The 20,677-nt window shown below is 41.5% G+C and overlaps 1 protein-coding gene across 7 annotated transcripts; it reads left to right on the top strand.

The window, feature by feature from the left end:
• The first annotated feature begins 5,015 nt into the window (after window positions 1-5,015).
• Window positions 5,016-20,453, top strand: LOC121574838 (zinc finger protein 362-like). 7 transcript variants are annotated; one of them, XM_041887460.2, is made up of 10 exons: window positions 5,052-5,152; window positions 5,823-5,882; window positions 10,952-11,015; window positions 11,938-12,190; window positions 13,954-14,079; window positions 15,656-15,992; window positions 16,112-16,336; window positions 18,961-19,039; window positions 19,595-19,753; window positions 20,012-20,453. In XM_041887460.2, exons 3-10 carry the CDS (start codon window positions 10,953-10,955, stop codon window positions 20,126-20,128), a joined length of 1,359 nt encoding a protein of 452 aa, XP_041743394.1. In that variant the 5' UTR covers window positions 5,052-5,152; window positions 5,823-5,882; window position 10,952; the 3' UTR covers window positions 20,129-20,453. The 7 variants fall into 7 exon arrangements, with proteins under 7 accessions (XP_041743393.1, XP_041743397.1, XP_041743395.1 ...); XM_041887462.2 differs by lacking the exon at window positions 5,823-5,882 and adding an exon at window positions 11,600-11,704 and having other exon boundaries at window positions 5,055-5,152; XM_041887459.2 differs by lacking the exon at window positions 5,823-5,882 and having other exon boundaries at window positions 5,016-5,096.
• The last annotated feature ends 224 nt before the right edge of the window (window positions 20,454-20,677 follow it).

The following is a 20,677-nucleotide window of genomic DNA, read 5'->3' as shown; positions in this document are numbered from 1 at the left end:
TACACCTCCCCTCACCCCTCCCCCCGTGGGATTGGTTCAGGCACTCACTCCTCTCCTCACCTGGCCTGGGTAAGTGTGAGGGCATGTGTGCATTTAGATAGAGGGTGTGGCAGTGTTTGCACAGACAACAGGGAATCCAGTTTGACAACCTCTGTAATGGGGGGAGTTAAAGTGACTATGCATAGATAATAAACAGAGAGTAGCAGCAGCATAAAAGAGTGGGTGGCCAATAGTCCGGGTAGCCATTTGATTAGCTGTTCAGGAGTCTTATGGCTTGGGAGGTAGAAGCTGTTAAGAAGCCTTTTGGACCTAGTCTTGGCGCTCCGGTACCGCTTGCCGTGCTGTAGCAGAGAGAACAGTCTATGACTAGGGTGTCTTTGACCATTTTTAGGGCCTTCCTCTTCCTCTGTGTCCCTCTGTCTCTGCATCTGTTTGTCTAGTGTCAGCTGGCACCATGGGTGTCCTTTGTAGATGGATGTGTTCTGTTGGGAAATGACAGCTTGTTGTTGGGCAACATTGCCATTGATAGTAGGCTACTGTCTGTATCAGGCGTTCATCACTCAGATACTCTTATCTAATAGTGCAGTGCTGCCATCTCTTGCTGAAGCATGCACAGAGGATTCAAGTTACACTACATCTCCGCCAGTGGCGGTTTTACACGGAGGCCGGGGGAGGCCCGTGCCTCCCTGGAAATGTCCCTGGCCACCCCTGTGGCCCCCCCGTGCTGACCAAATAAAAAATTATGAATTTATAACTATTTTACACGCGAGCGCCAAAAGCGGAACTAATGCAACGCTCTACACGGCAACGTTCTACACGGGTAAATTAGAGTGGCGCACCCAAAAAGTAGGCTAGTAGGCTATCCTTGCTAGGTCTACACAATGTTGTGATGTTAACCACGTAACTTCATCCGTCTTGGCTGTTGCATCGCGATAACAAATACATTTTTAGTAAAGTAATCAACAGGTTATCTGCCAGTGTTAAGTAGGGAGGGATGGTTAGGTAACAAAATGTAATGCATGCCCCTACGTTTTTTCTTCTTCTAATAGTTATCATGAAACGAGGAAGGGACATAAAGTCATTTTTTGCCCCAGCAAACAAAAAAGTGAGAGAAACAAATCGAGGTTTTGAGAAAGTTGAGGAAGAGGGAGAGCCAGCATGTGATGAAAGTGAGGGGTCTGACAAAGAGAGGGAAATTCCAGAGGGTGAGGAGGATGAAGAAGAGGGTGAGGAGGATGAAGAAGAGGGTGAGGACTCCTTGTTTTATTATTTTTCATTTTACATCATCTATCTTTTTTTCCTCACAGTACCAGTAGTTCCACACACTACTAGAGTGTATGTATGTTTGTATGTATGTATATATATCCCACCAATCCTCTCTCAAGAGGTTTTCAAAAAAGGGGCAAACTCATGTCTCAAGACCTGCTTCTGTTGGTTCCCCTCTCCTGCCTGTAACTTTCCATCCACATCCCCAAAGTTTTGTGGCCCATTATGACATCACTCCATTAAGTGATTGCTGCATGTACTGCTCTAAGGAAACACTTCTCTCTCTCTCTCTCTCTTTTTTTTTTCTCTCTCTCTCTCTCTCTCTCTCTCTCTCTCTCTCTCTCTCTCTCTCTCTCTCTCTCTCTCTCTCTCTCTCTCTCTCTCTCTCTCTCTCTCTCTCTCTCTCGATAGATAGATAGAGTTTATGATTTTATTCTTTTGAATTATCTCTGCCAAACATCTATGTACTACAAATCTTCAAGCTCCACAGATGTTTTATGGCATCCACTAAACCTCTTTAGATATTTGTAAATTATACAGTGTGATACCTTTCAACGAAAGTTTATTTTATTTTTTACCAACTATGATTTTTCCTTTTGAAAACAAGCAAAGCAAGAAAAAAAAGAAACAAAATCACTCCAATCATTGCACACTTGTGTCGTTCAGACTTTGCAGGTCCAGCTTTGACATGATGATCTAACTAACACTAATATTGTAACTAATATTGTAACTGAAATATGTATGATCCTATGATGAGCGATTGCTTACTTCCCTTTCACTCTTAAAACATTACTGAAAAAAAATTGTATAAAAAGTAGGGGTGTAACGATCCATCTACTACATCGATGTATCGATTTATATTCATATGATCCAACTACATCGATCTGTGCTTGGCGAGTTGGCCTTTTGGACAACATATATCGATCTAACATCGTTTTAAAATGTAATAAATCGATTGTATCGATACTAGGGAAATAACCCATTGGATTTAAGCACGTCAGACTTTATATGCAGGGGTGCACATAACTGGTACGCAGATACGCAAGCGCCGACAAAAATCAGGAATGCGTAATGCCACTTGTGTTACTACGCGCCTTTGCGTACTTGACCGATCTTCTCATCTAACCTTACACATGACATGTTGCTTGTCAACTACTGTCAGGGATGTCCAAAAAGCAACAGACATTAAGCAGATTCTTTGGCGTTTCGCCACCTACAAAGAAACGCCAACTGGAGCCAGAGCCGAAGAAAATACTTTTTTCGGAAAAGTGGCTTGAAGCTAACGATGAGCGCACTGAAATGTGGTGCAAGATTTGCCGCTCAAATCCACATCTAGCAGACAAAACAGGTGCATTTTATAAAGGCTCAAAGAATTTCAACCATCCTTTATTTGACAAACATGAAAAGAGCAAGGAGCACACGAATGTGGCGCAAGCCATTGCTAAAAGCGAGCCGAGAATAAATGTCCAGTCGCCGAGACAAGCTGAATGAAGAACAGCGGCAAGCTCTGTTTAATATTTTTCTCTTTCCATAAAGCTAAACACGCACGTCCCATGTCTTCCTATTCTGAGGATGTTCCTTTACTGAATGCTTTTTGATGGATCTGAGGACATCACAAAAACTGAGCAGGAAATAGTTTACATTGTGTCTGTGTCCAGCAACGGAGAGTTTACTTCGGACTTTATTGGACTGATTGAATTGGGTGCTGACCGAACCGCACAGGCCATAACAGACGGACTTGTGAGACTTTTGGTAAGTTTCATAATACCAGATGGTCTGCATGGAGTCATGAAACACTGTTAAAAATATCAAGACTATTGCCAGCCATTAAAATGCAACTGGTTACCAGGTATTTATTTCAGTCACACTGGTTGAATTTTTGGCTAAAAGGTTACTGAATCGATTTCAAGTCACTGAATCGTTTCGGATCGTATCGTTCTAAATGAACCAATATCGTCCCTTGAATCGTATCGACAACCACGAATCGTGATACAAATCGAATCGTTGTTAAAACGAATCGTTACACCCCTAATAAAAAGGTATATGTAGTATATGTTTGTTTAGTGAGCATTCATGCTGTCATTTTTTCCTAATGTGAACTATGGTGGAAATGTGCTGTCCTAAATGGACTTGCCCATATATGTTGTAAAGCCTTTTTTGTACACCTGCTCATCAACTGACAGTGAAGTACACAAAGACACAGACACACACACACACACACACACACAGACACCTGTAATATTCTTGTTTTCATGTTGTTGCTGATATCCATCAGTGTTGTTCATATTGCTACATTGTGTTGACATGATTGTTGCTTTTAAACGAATGTTAACTTAATGTTTATTGTCTGCATCCTATTGGACTACTGGATGTTAATGTGTAACACGTTTTCCTGTTTATGTGCTTTAGCAATACTGTATGTCAATATGGTCATGCTAGTAAAGCCTCTTTGAATTGAATTTCTTTTCTGATTTGGTTTATTTTACCTAAATGGATACAGGGTAGTGTGTTTTGTTTATAAATCACTCAGAAAGTTTTCTTTCTTAAAACAAAATGTGGAATCAACTGTCCACAGTAGTGGGGCTTCCATAAATAGGAAATGGCACATTGTTGTACCCTTTGTTGTATCCAGGAGTTTTGTTCACATTGAATATGAACCCTGTATTTGTACCCTGTACTTTTTAAAACATTTTATTTATTTATTTTTTCATTTTTATGGCACTATCTCTCTTGCATCTGCACTCTTGTACAAAATACGTGTTATAATAAATGTCATATGATTTTAAAGTAAAATAAAGTTTATAATCTTTGAATATCATGTGTTGCCAGTTTTTTTATGTGTGCCCCCCTGATTAAACACTGGCCCCTCCTTGGCCCCCCTAGTAAAATTTGTCTAGAACCGCCACTGATCTCCGCAGCCCCCAGTATTAGTTGGAAAATATAGTTTTAAGAGTTAGTCTGCCATATCTTGTGCTTGACCAGCTTGAGGGGGTTTATGGAATGAAAAGTGGCTAAATGTATGGTTCACCATAAAAAGTTATTACAGCTCGGAAACGAATGGTAATATCATGGTATAATACTTATATTATATCTATTTAGGCCTGTTCAACATTTTAAAAATACATTATTATATCCCTTCTTCGTTGTGGTATAATTATTATTATTTCAGGGTAAAACACCAAATAGGCTACTCTGTCCCATAGAGGTATAACATAAACAGTCTAACAGAGACCCCCATTTTCAACCCTCATCCTCAAACCTTTTATATTTGAGAAGTAGCCTATTGATGAGAGATAAAGACACTATGTGAGCGTCAAGCAATGAGGATGTTTGCTACCTGAAACCTCCAATGACTGATTTTGTTTTCCACTCACACAGACCAATAGGATATGCAGCCCCCCTGACAAGGGCCTTCAAAGAGCAGGACCTGTACAATTTACAATGTATACATCTGCGATAATTCAGGGAAGGATGGGCATTGTTGCAAAATTAGTTGAGAATTGTTTCATTGTATCCATTAAATGCAGCTTCTTTCTTTCCACTCCTGATTACATACTGTAAATATGTGCCTTGAAATGATGGTGCAGACAGTTTACTTCCTGTCACACCAAAGGCTTGTCAATTATGTCACTACAATTACGCATAATCTCCTGAACCAAGTTTATGTCGCGCCAATATGTTAATTCTGAATATCTATATTTGTACTTTTGTAGGCCTATTTCCGAAAATCTGTTTAAAACTGACTGCTTCAGTGAAAACAATTCCTCGCTTGCAGCACCCAGAAGTGAACAGAAGGCGAACCGGAAGGTCTGAAGTAACCCCGACTGAAGGCAAGCAAAAACAACCTTTTTATCAAATATAATAAAATCTACCATCGAGGTGTCAGGTTTGTATGCATTTTTTCTCCGATTATATTCTGTGTGGCATTCTAAAAACGTTCGGCTGCCTCAATGCTATTTTGAAAGCAGTTATTACTACCATTTCAGTCGTCAAAAAGTTTTAAAAATAAATAAAAATACTAGTCTATTACAAATGCATGTTTGAAAATGGCAACATTCTAGTCCTATTGTGCATATAGCACAAATAATGCGGTAGATGAAATGCAGTTACGCTAGCTACTTCGGGAATAAATTGTGGATTTGGATAGCGAGCAGTTGCCATAACGCATTGCATTTTGCATGGCATGCTTTGTTTGGGGAAGTGTCTTCTTTTTTTTCTTCTTCCTCGAGCCGGGCTATTCAAACCTGTAAATCTAAGTAAACAATCATTCGAACACTTAATGCAAATAAACGGATGACAAATTTGCGTGCATCGAGACTCGTCTCGTTTTGAAGGCGAATTATGACTGTAAATGTGGGATCTGCAGAATATGGCGTCCTGACCTTATAAAAATAATACAGGCTGCCATTTTTGTTTTCCTTTTGTCTGAAATGTTTTAATAAAACTGTCTGAGAATGTGGGAGAGGCTGTGGAGCGAGGCATCAGCTAGTGGGGATCGGAGTTGCTCTGCAGTCAAAATGCACCTTATTGGTTGTTTTTATGTGTTTGCATTTTAGGATCTAAAGGTATTTTTTATCTGGAAATAAACGCTGACTTCCCGATAGAATAAAGGACAAGTTAAGTAACTTTTGTTTTAGTTTACAAGTCTGGACCACCCTCAAGTGATTTGTCATCCCTTGTTATAGCCTAATAATTGATCACTTTGTTTTTGAGAAAATGATTTATAGAGCAAATAATAGCCTATATTATTCTTACTGCAAATGTGACGTTGGGCTAATGTTGCACGATTCATTTACTAATTTGCCGCTAATTGTCTGTAGCTAGCCTGCAGCCTATTCTTTTTAATTTCCTTAAAAACACGACCAGCCCTATACGTTTCCATAGGCTACAGTAGTCTAATTGTTTTCTTAGTACATCTGACTGTCTAGACAGCAATAGACTAAATGTTGAGTGCGAAACAGGAGTATTTGGGGTTTTACTGCTTTGGGGCATGACACAACGATAAATTCAGATTTATTTAATCAGTGTTGCGGATCTATAATAGACAAATTTATTTCAGACGGCGGTTCTCAATCTCACCAGATGTTTTCAGCATGCAGCCATTTCTGCTATGACACAAATAGTTATAAACGGATCCACCGTGGCTATTTCACTAATGCAAAATATTGTAATATTTCAACTGAAGACATTGCTTCCTCAATACAATTGCAATGTTTCAATATTGCATACTGTAAAAAAAGAAGAAGGGGGGGGTTAAACACATTTTAAAACCACAGTCTGTATGATTAGTTGTTATGAGACTTCGAACAAATGAAAAGTAATATTGCTCTCATTGAATGGCAACTTGAACACTACTTATACATAATAGAAATCAAGTGATATTTGCATGTGAAAAGGTCATGGGATACATTTGCTCCATTGTTGTTAAACATTTTGTTGTTCCACTTGTTGATGATAGGCATATCTTCAAGTGGCTCAGTCAATAACAGGAGTGAAGTGTGTTTAATTTCCCAACATTGATCCTGAGATCCAACAGTATGGGACTATGTTGGATTTTACTCCAGCTGAGTATCGATTAGAAACATAGTATATCAGATTGGCAACCTATCATCTGAAAAACACTCGTAATCACCTATCCTCTCTGCAGCTTTAGTTATCTGGAATAGTTAAGATAGTAAGATTTCATCAATTTGATTGTCTTGCTAATGGGAATTGGTTTGAACTTTAGATTGAAATCTGCATACACAGGACATTCTGGGGACTGACTACTTTTTATAGATCTTGCAGCTGGACTAGATCCAGGGCTCGGTTCTCCACTATGTCCCTGTTATCCCAGAAATAACCTCAGAAAGTCTGTCAGTTTAGTGTCCAATGAAATGTGATCAACCATCATACATAAGAGGAACCGATCTAGACAAAGTCAAGTTACAAAATATTTCGGTAATACCATGATAATACAGTATACAGTCTTGGTTCAGGGGGTAGCCATGGCAAACACTGATTTTGTCCAGTCTGATCAGATAGTTGAAAATAGCAGTTATGCCTGTTGTAGGCTGGATGTCCATTGAGCCAATGGTTTACAATAGAATGGCTGAGAAGAATCCCCATACAATCACCATCAGGCAGGATGCTCTACACTTTGTCCATCTCAAACACACAAAGGACTCTCTTTAATATAGTTTGACACTACTCTCTGTCGCCGGATAAGATGGTTGGTTATCATCACCAACATCAAACATGGCATATCAAAGACTGAGCTGTCATATGGTGGATATAATCAACTCAAGTCTGTATTCAGCTGAAGCCCAGGAGACTCAGAGTACCTCCAGGAAGTGAAATTGACACCCGTCGGCATCATTAGGGAAATATTTTCTGGGTTTAGGTTCATACGCCTGGACATATCATTTTTGCTTCTTTTGGCTCATGCAAATGGACTGTGCTACGCTGTGCTAAGTCAAACAGACTTCAGAATGGTGGTCTGTGCCAAAGCACGCAATGCAAAATGTCATGAAAAAATTCATAAGGCTTGAAAAGGGAAGCAGTGGAAAGAAAGACCTCCACAGATCTCAGACGGTTATGAGCAAGCAGCAGGCTCTAGCATGGGACAAAGAGAAGCAATGTCCTTTGCCCCAAATACTTCCAAATTGGACATTTGTATATAGAGATATTGGAATGAAAAGCAAATCAATGACATAAACTCTAAATGGATCTAAATGGATTAAATGGAACATCAGGAAGCGGGGATGGGGGGTATTTTGTTCCCTATGAAAATATTGACATCCTCATAGACACTGTAGGCTACAGAAAGACCATATCTTTTTCAAACGCCTCAACCATTTATGTAATTCTATCTTCAATCACAAAATATTATAGGAAACTGCCAATATGCCTCTATATAGTTTTTGGACTAGCTCATATACAGTGGCTTGCGAAAGTAGTCACCTCCCTTGGCATTTTTCCTATTCTGTTGCCTTACAACCTGGAATTAAAATGGATTTTTGGGGGGTTTGTATCTTTTGATTTACACAACATGCCTACCACTTTGAAGATGCACAATATTTTTTATTGTGAAACAAGAAATAAGACAAAAAAACAGAACTTGAGCGTGCATAACTATTCATCCCCCCAAAGTCAATACTTTGTAGAGCCACCTTTTGCAGCAATTACAGCTGCAAGTCTCTTGGGGTATGTCTCTATAAGTTTGGCACATCTAGCCCCTGGGATTTTTGCCCATTCTTCAAGGCAAAACTGCTCCAGCTGCTTCAAGTTGGATGGGTTCCGCTTGTGTACGGCAATCTTTAAGTCATACCACAGATTCTCAATTGGATTGAGGTCTAGGCTTTGACTAGGCCATTCCAAGACATTTAAATGTTTCCCCTTAAACCACTCAAGTGTTGCTTTAGCAGTATGCTTAGGGTCATTGTCCTGCTGGAAGGTGAACCTCCGTCCCAGTCTCAAATCTCTGGAAGACTGAAACAGGTTTCCCTAAAGAATTTCCCTGTATTTACCGCCATCCATCATTCCTTCAATTCTGACCAGTTTCCCAGTCCCTGCCGATGAAAAACATCCCCACAGCATGTTGCTGCCACCACCATGCTTCACTGTGGGGATGGTGTTCTCGGGTTGATGAGAGGTGTTGGGTTTGCGCCAGACATAGCGTTTTCCTTGATGGCCAAAAAGCTCAATTTTAGTCTCATCTGACCAGAGTACCTTCTTCCATATGTTTGGGGAGTCTCCCACATGGCTTTTGGCAAACACCAAACGTGTTTACTTATTTTTTTTCTTTAAGCAATGGCTTTTTTCCTGGCCACTCTTCCGTAAAGCCCAGCTCTGTGGAGTGTACGGCTTAAAGTGGTTCTATGGACAGATACTCCAATCTCTGCTGTGGAGCTTTGCAGCTCCTTCAGGGTTATCTTTGGTCTCTTTGTTGCCTCTCTGATTAATGCCCTCCTTGCCTGGTCTGTGAGTTTTGGTGGGCGGCCCTCTCTTGGCAGGTTTGTTGTGGTGCCATATTCTTTCCATTTTGTTATAATGAATGTAATGGTGCTCCGTGGGATGTTCAAAGTTTCGGATATATTTGTATAACCCAACCCTGATCTGTACTTCTCCACAACTTTGTCCCTGACCTGTTTGGAGAGCTCCTTGGTCTTCATGGTGCCACTTGCTTGGTGGTGCCCCTTGCTTAGTGGTGTTGCAGACTCTGGGGCCTTTCAGAACAGATGTGTATATATACTGAGATCATGTGACAGATCATATGACACTTAGATTGCACACAGGTGGACTTTATTTAACTAATTATGTGACTTCTGAAGGTAATTGGTTGCACCATATCTTATTTAGGGGCTTCATAGCAAAGGGGGTGAATACATATGCACGCACCACTTTTCCGTTATTTATTTTTTAGAATTTTTTGAAACAAGTTACTTTTTTAATTTCACTTCACCAATTTGGACTATTTTGTGTATGTCCATTACATGAAATCCAAATAAAAATCAAATTGTAATGCAGCAAAATAGGAAAAACGCCAAGGGGGATGAATACTTTTGCAAGGCGCTGTAAGACTGTATGAAAAACATATGCAACCTGTCTGACTCAGTCTAGACTCGGGCCTCCCATCACGTATGCTGGCTGTCATAAACCAAACTAATTTCATTGGCTGACCTGTCATCATTTGAGATATCATTCATGTCCTGTTCATGATGATGTATTTGGAGGAGAGAGAGACAATGTGCTTGTCCTGTTTCCCATGAGACTACCTGATGACCCCATTGTTGGGTGAACATAGAGGAGGAGGGACAGTAGAAGTTCAGCTGTGAGCTTACTGTCTCTGTATTTTAATAAACATTTCTGCTTTCTCAGATAGCAGATTTCAAGTGTTCCTTTAACAAGCTATAGCCCAGCTATCATGTGATGCGATGGTGTTTTCTTCTGGGAGATGCCCATCAATCAGTGTGGTGGTTAAAGATCCTGCTGACGAGCTGACAGAGGGAGAATAAAGGCCTCCTGGGTATTTCCGTTCCTAGGAGACGATCCCTGTGACTCACAAGCTTTCTCTTCTTTGAATAATTACTTGCTGAATTGAACCTTCTGCAACTTTTCAGCTGTCTGTGGGCAACTTTAGAAAGTAGTGACTCAGAACAGTGTGAGGAGGAAGTTCTATACTTAGCTACATTGCATGTGGAAACAAACTTTTGTCATGGACCTGGTGAAGGAAGAGAAGGGGAGAGAGTTAGAAAGTAGTTCCATTTACTTTGAAATTGTGAGGCTAGAATACAATACATTTACAAACATAAGCTCAGAATTTGGCATGTGGCTAAATGGCAAGCATGAACTATATAAGTCTATTGCAATAAGTATTAGAGATTTATAAACTCATAAGTGCTGCAAACATTTGCATTAATTTTATGATGCTGAATAAACTATGTTGTTGGAGGGCGGCAGGTAGCCTAGCGGCAGATAGCCTAGCGGTTAGAGCATTGGACCAATAATCGAAAGGTCGCTGGTTTGAATACCCGCGCTGACAAAGTGAAAAATCTGTCGGTGCCCTTGAGCAATGCACGTAACCCTAATTTGCTCCAGGGGTGCTGTACTACTATGACTGACCCTATAAAACAACAAATTTCACTGCACAATAAAAACATTTTCATTTATTAATATCATATTTTATTTGGTTTGTTTGTCACAGAATGGCTGAACCTCGTTTTAATAATCCCTACTTCTGGCCTCCACCCCCCACCATGCCTGGCCAGGTGAGTACTAACTGTAGACTCTACCCTCTCACATTCAACAACAGGATGGTTAGTATAGACATTTACATTACATTTATGTCATTTAGCAGACGCTCTTATCCAGAGCGACTTACAGTTAGTGAGTGCATACATTCTTTTTTATACTGGCCCCCTGTGGGAATCGAACCCACAACCCTGGCGTTGCAAACGCCATGCTCTACTGAGCTACATCCCTGCCGGCCATTCCCTCCCCTACCCTGGACGACGCTGGGCCAATTGTGCGCCGCCCCATGGGTCTCCCGGTCGCGGCCGGCTACGACAGAGCCTGGATTCGAACCAGGATCTCTAGTGGCACAGCTAGCACTGCGATGCAGTACCTTAGACCACTGAGCCACTCGGGAGATCAGTGGTAGACGATAGATAATAATAGATAGATAGATAGACGATAATGAGGAAGAAGAAGATTACAGTGGGCAGTAGATTGGGAAGATTTTAAATTATTATTCTAGGCAGTGTAACGTTGAGACCCATGAGCAATGAGAGATATTTTGCCTGCTTGATTGTCATGCAAATTTCCATGTAAAGTATACACAATTTTTTTACAGATCACCTGAAGAGAGGACATCAATTATTGTAAATGTACTTAGGTTACATTGTTGAGTTATTTCCCTTTGAATCCATTGGAGGGAGCTAAAGCAGCACAAGTAATTGTAAGCCCACTCAAAGATGTTAAAGAGGAACTTAACCGAAAAAAATAAATAAGTATCTGGTTGAAAACGGCCTATGTGTCATTGGTAGTAGTCATAAACATCAGTTATAGTCCCAAAATTGACTGACAAGCGTAAGTAGGAGAACTTTGATCATAGTCAGTATTTTTTTAAATGAGAATGTCTGAGATTTAACTGACTGTTCTCCTGTCTCTGTGTTGTCTACCTGCTGTCAGCTGGATAATCTCGTATTGATCAACAAGATCAAGGAACAGCTGATGGCTGAGAAGATCAGACCACCCCACCTGCCGCCTTCCACAGTTCCCTCCCAACAGCAACTACTGGGAAATCCTACACAGACAGAAGGTGGGCAGCATGTCCAGATGTCAGTTCAGAAACTGCAGCAGATGCAACAAGGTCTCCATGTACACAGCCCGTCCCAGCCAGACATTGCCCTGCATGCCCGGCCGGCCTCCAGCTCAGTCGCAGGTACAGTTGAAGTCGGAAGTTTACATACATTTAAACTCAGTTTTTCACAATTCCTGACATTTAATCCTAGTAGAAATTCCTTGTCTTAGGTCAGTTAGGATCACCACTTTATTTTAAGAATGTGAAATGTCCGAATAATTGTAGAGAGAATGATTTATTTCAGCTTTTATTTCTTTCATCACATTCCCAGTGGGTCAGAAGTTTACATACACTCAATTAGTATTTGGTAGCATTGCCTTTAAATTGTTTAACTTGGGTCCAATGTTTTGGGTAACCTTCCACAAGCTTCCCACAATAAGTTGGGTGAATTTTGGCCCATTCTTCCTGACAGAGCTGGTGTAACTGAGTCAGGTTTGTAGGCCTCCTTGCTCGCACACGCTTTTTCAGTTCTGCCCGCAAGTCTTCTATAGGATTGAGGTCAGGGCTTTGTGATGGCCACTCCAATACCTTGACTTTGTTGTCCTTAAGCCATTTTACCACAACTTTGGAAGTATGCTTGGGGTCATTGTCCATTTGGAAGACCCATTTGCGACCAAGCTTTAACTTCCTGACTGATGTCTTGATATTTTGCTTCAATATATCCACATAATTTTCCTTCCTCATGATGCCATCTATTTTGTGAAATGCACCAGTCCCTCCTGCAGCAAAACAACCCCACAGCATGATGCTGCCACCCCCGTGCTTCACGGTTGGGATGGTGTTCTCCGGCTTGCAAGCCCCCCTTTTTCCTCCAAACATAACGATGGTCATTATGGCCAAACAGTTCTATTTCTGTTTCATCAGACCAGAGGAAATTTCTCAAAAAAGTACGATATTTGTCCCCATGTGCAGTTGCAAACCATAGTCTGGCTTTTTTATGGCGGTTTGGAGCAGTGGCTTCTTCCTTGCTGAGCGGCCTCTCAGGTTATGTCAATATAGGACTTGTTTTACTGTGGATATAGATACTTTTGTACCTGTTTCCTCCAGCATCTTCACAAGGTCCTTTGATGTCAAGCAAAGAGGCACTGAGTTTGAAGGTAGGCCTTGAAATACATCCACAGGTATACCTCCAATTGACTCAAATGAAGTCAATTAGCCCATCAGAAGCTTCTAAAGCCATGACATCATTTTCTGGAATTTTCCAAGCTGTCTAAAGGCACAGTCAACTTAGTGTATGCAAACTTCTGACCCACTGGAATCGTGATACAGGGAATTATAAGTGAAATAATCTGTCTGTAAACAATTGTTGGAAAAATTACTTGTGTCATGCACAAAGTAGATGTCCTAACCGACTTGCCAAAACTATAGTTTGTTAACAAGAAATGTGTGGAGTGGTTGAAAAACGAGTTTTAATGACTCCAACCTAAGTGTATGTAAACTTCCGACTTCAACTGTACCATGACCGCTTCCACCTCACCAGGCAAGGCTCCACTGTCATTGACCACCACCACCCCTCACTCAGTTAGTGATGTGCAAGACATTCACCCATTCTCAGAGGTGGTTCACATCAGAATGCAGCTCTACTGTATGTCATGTGATCACTCTCCCTCCCATCCTCGTCAGTCTCATCAAATGATTGGCACACATCCCCTCACTTTTTGTAAATACTTTTTATTGTCTCTTGTAATTACTGTAATACTTATAATATTTTTATTTCCTTGATGGATGGATAGGAAAAATTGTTATTGAGTCTTATATGAGCCAAGGCTTTATATTTCCTGTAAATGTTCTATGGTAAATATATTTCTGGTAAATTATGTGAATTTTCTGCACATCTCTAACAGGACGTATTCTTGGTGATGTAAACTTGAATCTGGACGATAAGACGGCTATAAAAGCTAGAGGATTGTGGGAAGACTGGCATTTGCGTCAAATCATTGACCAACCCTCTAGAACGAATCACCTATCGGGTAATGGCATTATTTTTTTGACATGTGTGCTGCCTGGCACATACACGGAAAGACAGGCAGACTTCCACAGCCTTTTTCCAGAATCCTGTACTGTTGGCTTGTAGACTAATCCAGGCCTCTCAAAATGTGACATGACTTTTGGCATATCGGTGTGATTTCAAACTACTTCATCCAAGGACCAGGCACAAAGAGTATTCCTATGTTGAGAGACTAATAACTAAAAGGGAACATGTCAATAAGTCATTTTCAGCATTGTCTCTGAAAAAGTATGCACAATTTTAAAAAGTACACTACATGACCAAAAGTATATGGACACCTGCTTGTCAAACATCTAATTCCAGAATAATGGGCATTAATATGGATTTGGTCCCCCTTTGCTGCTATAACAGCCTCCACTCTTCTGGGAAGGGCTTTCCAATAAATGTTGTAACATTGCTGTGGGGACTTGCTTCCATTCAGCCACAAGAGCATTAGTGAGGTCGGACACTGATGTTGGGCGATTAGGCCTGGCTCGCAGTCTGTGTTCCAATTCATCCCAAAGGTGTTCGATGGGGTTGAGGTCACGGCTCTGTGCAGGACAGTCAAGTTCTTCCACGCCGATCTCGACAAACCATTTTTGTATGGACCTCGCTTTTTGCACGGGGGCATTGTCATGCTGAAACAGGAAAGGGCCTTCCCCAAACTGTTGCCAGAAAGTTGGAAGCACAGAATCGTCTAGAATGTCATTGAATGTTGTAGCGTTAAGAATTCCCTTCACTGGAACTAAGGGGCCTAGCCCGAACCATGAAAAACAGCCCCAGACAATTATTGCTCCTCCACCAAACTATACAGTTGGCACTATGCATTGGGGCAGGTAGTATTCTCCTGGTATCCACCAAACCCAGATTCGTCCGTCGGACTGCCAGATGGTGAAGCGTGATTCATCACTCCAGAGAATGTGTTTCCACTGCTCCAGAGTCCAGTAGCGGCGAGCTTTACACCACTCCAGTCAACGCTTGGCCTTGCGCATTGGTGATCTTAGGCTTGTGTGCGGCTGCTCGGCCATGGAAACCTATTTCATGAAGCTCCCGAAGAACAGTTCTTGTGCTGACGTTGCTTCCAGAGGCAGTTTGGAACTCGGTAGTGTGTTGGAACCGAGGACAGATGATTGTTACGCGCTTCAGCACTCAGTGGTGCCGTTCTGTGAGCTTGTGTGGCTTACCACTTCGCGGCTGAGCCGTTGTTGCTCCTAAACGTTTCCACTTCACAATAACAGCACTTACAGTTGACCGGGGCAGCTCTAGCAGTGCAGAAATTTGACAAACTGACTTGTTGGAAAGGTGGCATCCTATGACGGTGCCACGTTGAAAGTCACTGAGGTCTTCAGTAAGGCCATTCTGCTGCCAATGATTGTCTATGGAGATTGCGTGGCTGTGTGTTCGATTTTATACACCTGTCAGCAACGGGTGTGGCTGAAATAGCCAAATCTACTAATATGAAGGGGTGTCCACATACTTATGTGTATATATTCAGTCTTACATTTACAGTTTTCTGTTAAATCTAGTTTGTAAGTCATTTTCACCTTTTGACTTGCCAGGTCTGGCGCTTTCCTCTCGAACAGGCAACCATAACACCTCAGAGGCCGTCACTCTGACCACACCCACCTCCAACAGCCAGAGCCGGCTAGGCGGAGCCCCCTCGCCTCATCATGTCCTCTCCAGCTTGGCCAGTGGCCCTGGGATGGAGCAAATCAAAAGTAACGGAGGCCTTGCTGGACTGCTGGGGCCCCCTCCCAAGATGGAGGGGCGAGGGCGTAAGAAGATAAAAGCAGAGAACGGTGGTGGCCCTCTGTTGGTGGTGCCCTACCCAATCCTCGCTTCAGGCAACGACCAATCCTGCCACACCATCACCCCCAAAGAGGGCAAATGCTACAGGCATGAGAACACATTCAACTTTTACTGACTGCTACATTTTGATTTCACTCCAAATGTCTTACTGTCATATTGATTGCTTACGGTTTATTCCGTGTGTGTGTGTGTGTGTGTGTGCGCAGGTGTAAATCGTGCCCGCTGACCTTCTTCTCCAAGTCAGACATGCAGATCCACTCCAAATCCCACACAGAGGCCAAGCCTCACAAGTGTCCCCACTGCTCCAAATCTTTCTCCAACGCATCCTACCTGGCTCAGCACCTCCGCATACACCTGGGCGTCAAACCTTATCACTGCTCTTACTGCGAGAAATGCTTCCGCCAGCTCTCCCACCTGCAGCAGCACACCAGGTCAAATCTATGTACTTATTTGATCACAAGTTTGATACTGTTTTCATGTACCCTATAAAGATCTTTATAGGTGCTCTACCAGGAACACCAAAAAGGAAAATAAGTCGTATAGTGTAGTGATGGGGTCACTTAGAAATGTCCTTGTTTTCGAAAGAAAAGCATTTTTTTTGTCCATTAAAATAACATCCAATTGATCAGAAATACAGTGTAGACATTGTTAATGTTGAAAATGACTATTGTAGCTGGAAACTGCTGATTTTTTTTATGGAATATCTACATATGCGTACAGAGGACTATTATCAGCAACCTATTATGGCACATTGTGTTTGCTAATCCAAGTTTATCATTTTAAAATGCTAATTGATCATTAGAAAACCCTTTTGCAATTATGTTAGCATAGCTGAAAACTGTTGTGCTGATTAAAGAAGCAATAAAACTGGCTTCTTGAGACTAGTTGAGTATCTGGAGCATCAGCAATTGTGGGTTTGATTACAGGTTCAAAATGGCCAGAAACAAATAACTTTCTTCTGAAACTCATCAGTCTATTCTTGTTCTGAGAAATGAAGGCTATTCCATGCGAGAAATTGCCAAGAAACTGAAGATCTCGTACAACACTGTGTACTACTCCCTTCACAGAGCAGCGCAAACTGGCTCAAACCAGAATAGAAAGAGGAGTGGGAGGCCCCGGTGCACAACTGAGCAAGAGGACAAATACATCATTGTCTAGTTTGAGAAACAGACGCCTCACAGGTCCTCAACTGGCAACTTCATTAAATAGTACCCGCAAAACACCAGTCTCAACGTCAACAGTGAAGAGGCGACTCCGGGATGCTGACCTTCTAGGCAGAGTTGCAAAGAAAAAGCCATATCTCAGACTGGCCAATAAAAATAAAAGATTAAGATGGGCAAAATAACACAGACACTGGACAGAGGAAGATTGGAAAAAGGTGTTATGGACAGACAAATCGAAGTTTGAGGTGTTCGGATCACGAAGAAGAACATGAAAAGATGCGGGAGGAGTGCTTGATTCCATCTGTCAAGCATGGGATGTAGCTCAGTTGGTAGAGCATGGCGTTTGCAACGCCAGGGTTGTGGGTTCGATTCCCACGGGGGGCCAGTATTAAAAAATCATGTATGCACTCACTAACTAAGTCGCTCTGGATAAGAGCGTCTGCTAAAATGTAAAATGGTGGAGGCAATGTGATGGTCTGGGGGATATTTGTACAGGGTAAAAGGGATCTAGAAGAAGGAAGGCTATCACTCCATTTTGCAACGCCCTGCCATACCCTGTGGACGGTGCTTGATTGGAGCAGATTTTCTCCTACAACAGGACAATGACCCAAAGCACAGCTCCAAACTATGCAATAACTATTTAGGGAAGAAGCAGTCAGCTGGCATTCTGTCTATAATGGAGTGGCCAGCACAGTCACTGGATCTCAACCCTATTGAGCTGTTGTGGGAGCAGCTTGACCGTATGGTACGTAAGAAGTGCCCATCAAGCCAATCCAACTTGTGGGAGGTGCTTCAGGAAGCATGGGGTGAAATCTCTTCAGATTACCTCAACAAATTGACAACTAGAATGCCAAAGGTCTGCAAGGCTGTAATTGCTGCAAATGGAGGATTCTTTGACGAAAGCAAAGTTTGAAGGACACAATTATTATTTCATTAAAAAATCATTATTTCTAACCTTGTCAATGACTACATTTCCTATTCATTTTGCTATATTTCATATTCAAACTCATTTCATGTATGTTTTCATGGAAAACAACGATATTTCTAAGTGACCCCAAACTTTTGAACGGTAGTGTATCTTTCCCAAAACCCTTACACTTTAAGGGCTGGATTCTATCTACATGACGCCTACATATTGGTTGTTTTGGCGGTGTCGGAGGTGGAACTGCGTTAGAGCTGTCCAATCCACAAGCGGCTCCCGGCATTATACCTAAAGCGGACATTGCCATTGGCTGCTCTGAGTCGCATTGAGAAATCCTATGCAGTCTTGATTACAAGTTTGAACACTGGAATGTGAGTTGTAATCTACACCTCTAAGGCTGATAGAAATCATTGTTTTGTTTAATGATTTTCAATTTGAACGTCATTATTTCTATATTGCCTATACTTTCTAATTCTGAACTAACGTGAGTGGGACGGGTGTGGCTTCTTGACAATGATCACAAGAGCAGCTGCTCACCGATTTGACAGCTCCAATGCAGTTCCACCTCCGACACCGCCAAAACATCAGCTATGCAGGTGTCTACTATGGCCGGTTAATGCTTGATCTGATTGCATCTAGACCTACGTTTATTTACCCTAGTGTTATTTGCCTTTATAGATGATCTCAAAAAGGAAAAGGGTCGTATGGTGTAGTGGTTATGTATCTTTCCCAGAACCCCAATGTGTACTACACTTTGTACATTTATTTACCCTGGTGTTAATGATTTGCCTTTATAGATGATGCCTTTTTTATATATTTCTTTAAGGTATTTTATGACTTTATTGAACTGAGAGAGAGAGAGGTTGTGTCAAAGGGCATTAGGTCGGATTTGAACCTATGCCGACGCCGTAGACATGTGTGCCGGATGCTGCGGCCTCATTTAATCTCCTATTTACTATATATTTTACAGAATTCACACTGGAGATCGGCCCTATAAATGTGCCCATCCAGGTTGTGAAAAAGCCTTCACCCAGCTCTCCAATCTGCAGGTAAGAACTGGAGGGTATTTTCAGTTAAACTCATGCTCAGGTTCTAGATTTGAAGCATTGATGCTGGGTTCTTTACCACTGTGGTTTGCATAAAATATCTCCTATAGTTCAAGTTTCAACTTTATTTGTCACAGAGAGGGAAATTGGTTTTACAGCAGAGGAGCACATAAAACATATAAAACATTTTACATTTACATTTTAGTCATTTAGCAGATGCTCTTATCCAGAGCGACTTACAGTTAGTGAGTGCATACATTTTCATACTGGCCCCCCGTGGAATGCTATTCATTCCTCTTATATTTCACACACGTTATTATACCTGAAAGTATTGACAACATTTGTAAAGAATTGTATTTTTACTGTAGTATGTTTAGATTTTGAACATTATTACATTTTCAGCATGATTTTCCTCCATTCCCTTATCTTAGAATTTTGGTCATATGATGGCCTGGTTTGACAGGAAGTGTTTCCCCACCCTGAATGTCTAGACAAATACAGTAGGTCTGTGAATAATTGTATAAGGTAATCACTGTGTCCGTCTCTTCCCTGCCCCAGTCTCACCAGAGACAGCACAACAAAGACAAGCCCTACAAGTGTCCAAACTGCTACCGTGCCTACTCGGACTCAGCCTCATTGCAGATCCACTTGTCTGCGCATGCCATCAAAAACGCCAAGGCCTACTGCTGCAGCATGTGTGGCAGAGCCTACACCTCAGTGAGTAGGCTATACCGCAGCATGAGCTGATGTTTTCACAGGATATGGGAAACCAGTTTAGCTTGTGATCAGTTAGCGGTGACAGTTTAGCTTGTTATCTGTTAGCAGTTGACAGTTTTTTGTTTCCTCATTCTCAGGCAATATGAAAATTGTATTGGCAGATCATCAATCAAGAATGTCATTTTAGTGAAGCATTTATACCTCTTCGTCTACTGAGCCTCGATGTTGACTGAACCTTTCTTTGATGTTTGTCCTCAGGAGACCTACCTTATGAAGCACATGTCCAAACACACGGTGGTGGAACACCTGGTGAGCCATCACTCTCCACAGAGGACCGAGTCTCCCAATATCCCCATACGGATCTCCCTCATCTGAGCACTTCACCCTGACACCCGACCCCTGACCCCCATGGAGGAACCCTCTGTAAGGTCACCCCTCCACTTAAGCGTAATCAATCCCAGATATTGGCTTTTATTTGTTTGTTTTCCCCTATGCGGGTTCCAAAAATGTGCCAGACTGTATTTGTACCTTATCAAAAGGTAGACTCTTGATTTTTATTTATTTTTTGTATTTTGTCATCTGTAGTTGGGGAATGTTTGGGACATCCAAATATGATTTTTAGGCCTCATAGTATTGGCCGAAAAAGTTTTTACTCTACTAAGACAATAAAAAGCATTGCTCCAGGCATCTAAAACATTTACCGTAAAGCATTAAAGGACCACTTTTTATATTGTTATTCTCTCTTTACTCTTTGCAAAAGTATATTTGCATTGATAAATTTGTCTTCCTTTTGGTTAGGTCAACTGGCCAATGGCCATGAAGATGAATACCTGAATCATTTATTCAAGTATTTTTTGTACCACTCCTAATGTCAATGTTTGCATCATTTTGTTACTTAAAAATAAAATGTTCTCACGTAAGCTT

Source organism: Coregonus clupeaformis, chromosome 10 (genome assembly GCF_020615455.1).
Source record: "Coregonus clupeaformis isolate EN_2021a chromosome 10, ASM2061545v1, whole genome shotgun sequence".
Lineage (NCBI taxonomy): Eukaryota > Metazoa > Chordata > Actinopteri > Salmoniformes > Salmonidae > Coregonus > Coregonus clupeaformis.
This window is presented reverse-complemented; position numbering and strand designations above follow the sequence as displayed.